This window comes from Ostrea edulis, chromosome 10 (genome assembly GCF_947568905.1).
Source record: "Ostrea edulis chromosome 10, xbOstEdul1.1, whole genome shotgun sequence".
Classification (NCBI taxonomy): Eukaryota; Metazoa; Mollusca; class Bivalvia; order Ostreida; family Ostreidae; genus Ostrea; species Ostrea edulis.
In genome coordinates, this window is record NC_079173.1 from 9414675 (window position 1) to 9423978 (window position 9304).

At 35.6% G+C, this 9304-nt stretch overlaps 1 protein-coding gene across 1 annotated transcript; it reads left to right on the top strand.

Annotated features, from left to right (window-relative positions):
* Window positions 1-2482: 2482 nt before the first annotated feature.
* On the top strand, window positions 2483-9304 carry LOC130046537 (demethylmenaquinone methyltransferase-like). The gene is made up of 4 exons (XM_056151886.1): window positions 2483-2900; window positions 5591-5778; window positions 7442-7552; window positions 8661-9304. Exons 1-4 carry the CDS (start codon window positions 2734-2736, stop codon window positions 9239-9241), a joined length of 1047 nt encoding a protein of 348 aa, XP_056007861.1. The 5' UTR covers window positions 2483-2733; the 3' UTR covers window positions 9242-9304.

Genomic DNA, 9304 nt, shown 5'->3' on the forward strand with positions numbered 1-9304 from the left:
TTTAATTAGAGGGAATAATATGTTTTTATGTATTAGGTCAAAGCATGCATTTAAAACTCAGATTATACTTGTTTACTGTAAGGTGAAGATAACGAACAGTGATCAATCTCACAACTCCTACAAGCAATACAAAATAAATAGTAGGGCAAACACGGACCCCTTGACACACCAGAGGTGGGATTAGGTGCCTAGGAGGAGTACGCATCCCCTGTCTATTCCGAAATGACTTGCAATATTCCTTGTAATTCAAACTTTATCTACATAATACCACTGATGTAGGTAATGCATATTGCTTGTAGGAGTTATGAGATTGATCACTGTTCGTTATCTTCACCTTTATAGGAGTTATGAGATTGATCACTGTTTGTTATCTTCACCTTTGTAGGAGTTATGAGATTGATCACTGTTTGTTATCTTCACCTTTATAGGAGTTATGAGATTGATCACTGTTCGTTATCTTCACCTTTATAGGAGTTATGAGATTGATCACTGTTCGTTATCTTCACCTTTCAAAAGTCTTATGCATTCTGATCCAAGTTAAAGACATTCGTTTTTGTTGGTTTGATTTTATTTTGTTCGTAGCCTTCCTTGTTTTGTTATTGTTGGAACTATGATAATTGTCAATATTCCAATTATAAAATTATGATATTGCTTCCTGTCGGAAGTACATTTGTATAGTGTTGAAGTCCTTCCATCACTAGCCCCCAATGGCTATAAAGTCATTCCATCACTAAACCCCACTGGCTATGAAGTCTTTCCATCACTAGCCCCAACATGCAAGTTACGAGGAGCGGATCTAGAAATATCTTTGTTTGTGACATCGGAAACGTGTGTTGTTTCCTTGGAATCTTGAATAGATTCCCATTTGGAGGATTGTTCATCCAATCTACCCTGACTACGCCTAAAACTAGGTATGAAAATATTAAGAAAGCCAGAAACCCATCCCACAGGGACATTGTTTACATTTGAAAATGTCAACAAATTGACGTATGGACACTCAATGAAACACCGAAAATTAACTCAGTTATCCTCAGGACGAGCCCCCATAAATTGTAACAGGACTTTCAGTATTCCCGTGTATCTCCGTGTTAAAAAAGAATAACGAATGTTTCAGTGTTTAAGAATAAATAATATATTCTTAGTAAAATCACAGGTATTTACGAATTAATTAGCAATACATGAAAAAGTATCATAACAAGTCCAAGGGAGTGTGATATTTACCATTTAATTAAGAATTTAGCTCCAGTCTCCAAAAGACGTCTAAACAGTACTGATGTAAGTTGTTATCTCACTCTAGAACCCTCCACCGGCTGGGTCTTACAGTCCCAGCATGCGCATAAGAAACCGGGTCGGACGTAGACCAAGGGGAGTGACTCTAATAAAATGATTATGGTAAAAATACAGTTACTATAAATATAAAACCATCACAATAACATACAAGGTTAATACTCACCAATTTAGAAGTTTTCTCCGTTCAAAAGTCATATTCCAGTACAAAGCTGAGTACTAGTAAACTACTGTCCATGGCTAACAATTCCTGCTACATGAATCTGCCATAAATTCACGGGTTCTACACAAACAATTATTGTGCAGAAAACCCGATGACGTCACAAAATTGTGTAAAGTCACTAATAAACGAATTGTCTCTTACGGTTATTCTTAGTAATATGGCAACTAAATCTCCAGACGGGATTCTGCGTGTAAGCATGTATTTCTAATGCGAGGATTTCCAGTGATCCAAACATTAACCTGCACGAGAGTGGGACAGGTAAGGACGAGGCTCCTGGTGATAGCATTAATACAGCATTAATAGTGATAGAGAGTTAGTAACAGTTAAATCACTTATTTGAAGCGAACAGCAGCCTCACCTTACTGCACTTTAATTGCTAGAACTGGCCGAAGCTGAAAGTAAATTTCCAGACATGAATTATGAAAGACTGCTCCGAAATTCGGTGAAGACGGCAGTCCAAATATTCAGCTGAGCCGAATCTCAACCGAGATTAAGGTTATTACACAAAAATACCCCAGTAGGAAATGTAAATACAAATGAATTTGTAGATATTTGCATCGATTTTGTAGATATAACCCGAGAATACATGTATAAATGTACCAAATCAGCGTATTTAAGGAGTGGGTGAATGCGTTTATTATATTCTCTAGCCATTCATAATTGTGGGATGTTAAACAATATAACATCAATCAATCAATTAATCATTTCATATCGACTATTTTGTGTTCTCTTTTGCTGTTTGTCTATTTTATACATGTATGCAACATTTATAGTGAAAATATCAAAACTTCCAAAGATATCAATTTGAATAAGGAATAAATGTAAAATATAATAAACCTAAGCGAATTTACTGAAATCACATCATTTCCGCTTGTCTTCCGTGCGTACATTATGCATCAGTTGCGTAGCTACATGAACAACTCTATACTGTGTAGATAACTTGAACGTTTCTGTACTTTGTATATGTATATGTTTATGTCAGGAAACGGTCTCCGTACATTTTCCTCGTGTCAGAGTCAGTCGTTGACCAGTCCAATAGCGGCGTAATAACGTTCACGTGAGTGATTTTTGTGTTGATGTACTGAAATCGCTGTGTAATGTGTGTAACAGTATCTAGGAGACACTGTGGTTAATATGGATCTCCAGAAGATTTAAAAAACAAACACTGGACAGGTGTTCTCTTATCTCGTGACGATATCTGTTTAGACAGCTAAACAGCTAAAATGGCGTGCCCTGCAACTCCCCGAGATTTGAAGCAGATCGTGAGAGACGGACTGAGTACACTGCTGTTTAGTTTTGGTTACAAAACAGGAATAATCGATGCCTTTATAAAAATACAACAACCCTGCACGGCACAGGAACTCAGTCAAAAGTCTGGAAAAAAGTTACGGTAGGTCGAACTTAGATTACATGTAACTATTTGCACACAGTAATGTATGACTTGGTGGGAAAGTGTTTTGTTTGCCTGATAGACTATATTGTGTCATTCGCATGAAATAATTCAACGGCAATTCAACACCAGTAGGTATATACATTGTATGTGTATTTAATGCAGTGGGTCCGTAGTATATGTTAAGCTTGGTAGGGGCGTTTTTATATCCCGAAAAGTATATCGTCCTCATATGGTTGATGAACTAAATAATGAAGAGTTTTAAGTTCCAATTGTATTTTTTTTTTTTTTTGCACACACATTCACGATTTAACAAATTCAACTTAGCTTTTGTGAGTGTATGGTCAAATCCTAAAGGTTTAATGCCTACTTTTTCGTGTAATATCCAAATATTTTTTTAATTAATCATCTATTTAGAGAATATTACATGCTAAAATCGATATTTTATGTCATATCAGCCGGAGGGCCGAAGGCCCGATGATTGATATGGGGCCCGAGGGCTGATGTGACATATGATATGAATTTTAGCATGTAATATTCTATTTATCATATGCTGCACATTTTATACTTCTTAATAAACCTTGTATACATACAGTATTACTATAGTGTTTTTGAGGGGGGTAATCTGATATAGGGTTCGAGGACTGATTTTACATGATGTTACTATTATTTTTACCACATACAAATTAATTTATTGCACTTTATTTAGATAAAGATCAAGAAATATTTGATACATTGTCTACGTTGATTTACTATGGTACAATGTTAAAAACTTTCATACATTGATTTACTATAACGGTAAACACTTGATTGACAAGTTGACAACAGTAAAAACTCAATTTGATACATGCATTTGTTAACAACATGTACATGTATGGTTAAAAAAAACGATATACGTTGTTTTACTACCGTAAACATCTTGATACATTGGTGATAAAAACTTTGATACATAGATTATGACAAGAAAATACGTAATTTTCTGATTGATATGCATTTGTGCACCTCAGTGTGATATGGGTTTCGGACCGGTTGTTGATATCACCCATATCGCGCAGTGCAAAATCTGTGTAATCATTACCAAGTACATGTATATGATAAAATTGATAACTAAATTCAATTTCTTCCTTAAATATGTTTTCAGGATATACAATAAATCTAAAACATATACATGTAAAGTTTGTGGTGTTTTCCCCGTTTATTGAATATGTTCTTATCTCTCGTTCCCATATCAGAGTGAGCCGATAGATTACAGGGGATCCTTACTCCTCCTAGGCACCTGATCCCACCTCTGGTGTGTCCAGGGGTCCGTGTTTGCCCAACTATCTATTTTGTATTCCTTGTAGGAGTTATGAGATTGATTACTGTTAGTTATCTTCACCTTGCATTAGTGCAATGCCCCGATATCTCATTGACCTAAAAGATATGCGTATATTTTTCATCCACCTTGATTAATATTGTGTCTTAATTATATATTTTCCATGAACGTTTATTTTCTTGGAAATTTTCTTTTGATGAAAGCGAAGATGACGAAAAGTGTTCAATGTCATAACATATATAAACAAATATACAATAACAATTAAAAATCCTTAAAATCCATTAATTTCTCTAATAAGAAATGTTATATGATTGTTACTTCTTAGTGTGAAAAGAGAAGATAACGAACAGTAATCAATCTTATAACTCTCATAAGCAATACAACATAGAGAGTTGAACAAACACGGACCCCTGGATGTACATGTATCAGAGGTGGGATCAGGTGCCCAGGAGGAGTAAGCATTCCCTGTCGATCGGTCACACCCGCCATGAACCCTATAGCATGACCTGGTAAACTGAGTAATCCGTAGTCCAATTCATTCTGTAAAGAATGACCTAAGAATTGGTAAGAAAAACGTCGGGCAAGATTTGTCCCTATGACAGGTTCTATTGGTAAGTAAGATCGTGATAACAATTGCTGATTTTAATCAACTGTTGAAACCCCTCTAACATCAACTTATTTGGCAGCAGCCTGCCTTAATTGAAAACCTGATCATACGCAGGACATGCTACTGCATATAGAATCAGCTGAGAGGCATAAAAATCGCATGTATGTGACAATGGAATATTGATACATGAATATAGGAAGTTGACGGAGAAGCTTGATAATAGATGAAAATGTGAAGATAACGAACAGTGATCAATATCATAATTCCTATAAGCAAAACAAAATGAAGAGACATAGTAGACGTTAGAACAAGTGCCTACAGAGATTAAGATAAATTGATAGAACTTTGTTAATGTTTCTAAATTCGATCTGAAGGCCACAGCAAGATGTTTTTTCTCATGGCGGATGTGAACGATCACCAGGGGTTTTACTCACCTAATTACCTGATATCCCCTCTGGTATGTCAAGAGGTCAATGTTTGCCCTACTCTTAATTTTGTAGTCTTTATGGGAATTTTAAGATTGATCACTGTACGTTATCATTACCCTTTTATCTAAAGAATCTCACTTTAGTATTTATTGTAAAACTGATTATGCTGACAATATGGTCACATGAAGCAGTCCCTGCTTTGATAACAACAAATATAGCAGATACAAAGGAGGGATAGCAAACATATAGCAAATAGGAAGGAGGGATCGTTAACGTTCTGGTGTATTCTGCTCTTGGTGTTTATTTCAAAGTGTGTTCAATCACGTTTTCTTTCCGACAGATACCTACAAGAATGGCTGAGTGGTATGATAGGAGCAGGAATCGTCAAACTCCACGAGGACGGAAAATACTCACTTCCGTATGAAGAAGCCTTATTACGACAATGGGGAGACGTTTCCTCCGTCATTCCTATTTTCTATGAGCAATTTTCAAAACTGGAAAATGTTATTGAAAAAGATGGACCAAATGGTTTGTTGGACATAACTTGGATACACTGACTATGAAAAAATACTCCCAAAACTACTCTTTATTCACGAACAATCTCCTATAATTTAAGACAAAATAAATGAAGCTGTCAATAATTACACGCACATGTCTAACATAAGTTATCCTAGTTATATATTATCTATAAATATTAGGATTTCACTGAGTCTGAAAGGGACTGATTCAGGTGGTGCAGGGGTTTCAACGGTCTCCTATAAAGTCAGCATTTCACAAATTCTTTGGTCGTTTATAACGATCTAATTTGCCAATATACCGTATCATGGGATCAAATGCTCTGAGACATGTTTCATACCGATTGTTAGGCCGTTCTTGGCACACTGATTTTGACTACAGATAAGCCCGTTTACCTTATCAAGATATAGGACTCAGGGTGGGTGTGACCAGTCGAGAGGGGATGCTTATTCTAACTAGACACCTGATCCCACCCGTGGTGTGTCCAGGGGTCCGTATTTGTCCATCTCTCTATCTCGTATTGCTTAAAGGAGTTATGAGAATGATCACTGCTCGTTTCATTCACCTTTCATTCAGTTTTCTCATCAAATTGATTGTTTTCTTTCACTTTTAATGATCAAAATCGTCTTTCTAATTTCACAAATAAATAATTTTATACATCATAACAGAAGTTGATTATAGAGGATTTATTTGTTGTATAAATAAAGAATGGGGTATGTTTTTTTTTTGTATTTTGAAAGTTTTGAAAATGTATGGTTATCCATCTAAGTTTATGATTCTATATCACATTTTAAGTATCCTTTAAGTAAAATGTTAAATTTGTGTTTTTTACAAAAAAAGAGATGCTTTAAATTGCAAATAACGAGCGGTGATCAATCTCATAACTCCTTACAGGCATACAAAATTAAAACTTGGGCAAACACGGATCCCTGGACATACCAGCGGTGTGATCAGGTGCCTAGGGAGAATAAGCACACACCCCTTCGACCGGTCACAACCGCCTTGAGCCCTCTAAGTAAAAAAATACCGCAGTAATCCGCAGTGAAAATCAGTATGTAAACAACAGCATAACAATTGGTATGAAACATGTCAGACAACATTTGACCCAATGACAAGTTCAATTGGCAAAGTAGATCGGTATAACGACCATTGAATTTGCGAAATGTTGACTTTTAACGAGACTGTTGAAACTCCTTCAAGATCAACTCCTTTGTCAGTAGTCTGCCTCGATTCAAATCCGTATATCCATATGTAAGCATTCACAGGTAGAGCAGATTCCAATTTGTTGAAATTATGGTGAAGGATTCTTTATTTTATATCTTCTCATGACCAAGAAGTCAGTGTGTGTTTGTAGGATTATATATTGCACATGTTAGATCCAGGCATTTGTGTTACGATTTGCTCATACGAAATCATGAACTGCTATTGAGTGTAGAGAAATGTACGAATTGTAGGAACTTCTTCACCTACACCTGACTTGAACGCAATCAGATAAAAAAGAAACGTTAAAGTTCGAATATTCTTTTAAGAACAGTTTGTCAATAAAATTATATTGTACTAAGCATCTAATTGTTTTATATATCATTGTCTTTCACTAAAAGATCATTGGATTACATCATTATAATCTAATACTAACACCCCTTTGGCAACATACTGTTCTTTTGTTCTTGCACAGGTTATGGATACTATGAACCCTTTCTGAAGTGGTTGGACGCATACCGCTCACCAGATATACTTCAGGCCTGGAACCAGAATTTTTTGGTCCCAGTGGTGGAGCTAAAACAAGGTTTGATATTAATTTAATGTTTCTGAACATAGACGATAACGACAAATGTATATATATATATATATATATATATATATATATATATATCCTATGGCTCTAAAGTGTTTCAATACGCGAAAATTTATTTTGCGTAATGATTATTCTTTTTTAATCGAGATAGGTTATTCAAAAATAAAATGATGTTACGTGTAGCGGTGTTTTAAAGGGACTGGTTTACGATTTTTGAAGAAATTATTTTTCATTTTTGATGTTAAACATTAAAAATATAAGTCATTTATTGTTGGCAGGAAAAATTTTGACCTTCGGAATGCAAGAATAAAAGTAATATTTAGCCTTAAATTTGTGCTATGTAAACAAAAACTCGAGTCTTTTAATGTATACAAACAAAATAGTAAAATATTAATTTTGTAATATAAAGCATCTTAATTTTGCATAGTCACAAATTTTAACATTTAGATGACACATTTCACCCAAAGAACGCTTGAAATGTGAAAGATATAATAAACTTAGATCAACAGCCATTTCTTTTGAAAATTTTGTAAACAATAACATACCGCAATCTTTGTTTACAAAACAAATAATAAACTCTCTGAAATAAGCTTCTGGTATAATGTATAACCTTAATTTTTATGTGAAATCTTTTAAACACATTAGACATTAGATTTTAATCATTAGAAGTGAAAAACAAAATTTTGGGAACAATCGTGAATCACTCCCTTTAAGGCCAAATGTTTTGCAAATTCTATGGTCGTTAAAGGGATCTACGTTGTAAGATACAACCTATCTCTAGATGTTTTTCACTCATGGATACATCACCATTACCGGGGAAGGCCTGCAACATTTAGGCCTATGCTCGGCACTTACGGCCTTTGAGTAGGGAGGGATCTTTATCGTGCCACACCTGGTGTGACACGGGACCTCAGTTTTTGCGATCTCATCGGAAGGACCGCCCCATTTAATCGCCTCTAACGACAAGCAAAGGGTACTGAGGACCTATTCTAATTTCCATGACAATGTATAGCAAATACATATCACATGAATAATGAAGTTTGAGATATTGTAATAGAGATCGTTGTTCTAACTCAAATTTCTCTGATATCTTTCACAGAAAAGGATTTCACGCTGTTGGATATTGGGTGTGGTTATGGGAAACACACCAGAGAGGTGGCTAAACTGTATCCCACCTGTACATTATACGGTATCGACACAGACCAAGTCTCCATAGACCAAGCCAAGATGGAACTTGCAAAAGGTGGCCCGCAGAACATTCAGTATAGTTGCATGAAAGCGACTGAACTTCCACCAGAATGGACAGACAAATTTGATTTTGTCTTCATGAACGATGTCCTCCATGATGCATACGGTGTGGACGATATTTTGAGAGAGTTCAAGAGAGTTCTGAAACCAGATGGTTACGGAGCAGTGTTTGACCCGCCCGTGTCCTCTTATCCCGAAAAGCAAGCTAACGACGAAAATGCACAATTTTATATGCCTTTCAGTCTTTTTTCGTGCCTTCCAGTGAGTTCTTTGGGTGAAAATGGAAATGGGTATGGCATCGGTTGGGGATACGAGCGTCGAAAACAGAAGATAGAGGAACATGGGTTCACATTGGTCAAGATTAGTGAGGACATTAACACAATACAAGAGGGCATTGTCTTCCAAAAGAACGTAAAACAAAGATATTCTTAAAACAAATGTCAGAACTTTAGAAATAAGTTTGGAATACAGTAAAAATAAAAGCGTTTTTCGCAT

What these genes read in the sequence shown, in the direction of transcription:
- LOC130046537 (XM_056151886.1), top strand. Translation starts at nt 2,734, where the DNA reads ATGGCGTGCCCTGCAACTCCCCGAGATTTGAAGCAGATCGTGAGAGAC. An exon ending in AAGTCTGGAAAAAAGTTACG is followed by an intron (nt 2,901 to 5,590) that starts GTAGGTCGAACT and finishes TCTTTCCGACAG; the next exon opens with ATACCTACAAGAATGGCTGA. An exon ending in AGTGGTGGAGCTAAAACAAG is followed by an intron (nt 7,553 to 8,660) that starts GTTTGATATTAA and finishes TATCTTTCACAG; the next exon opens with AAAAGGATTTCACGCTGTTG.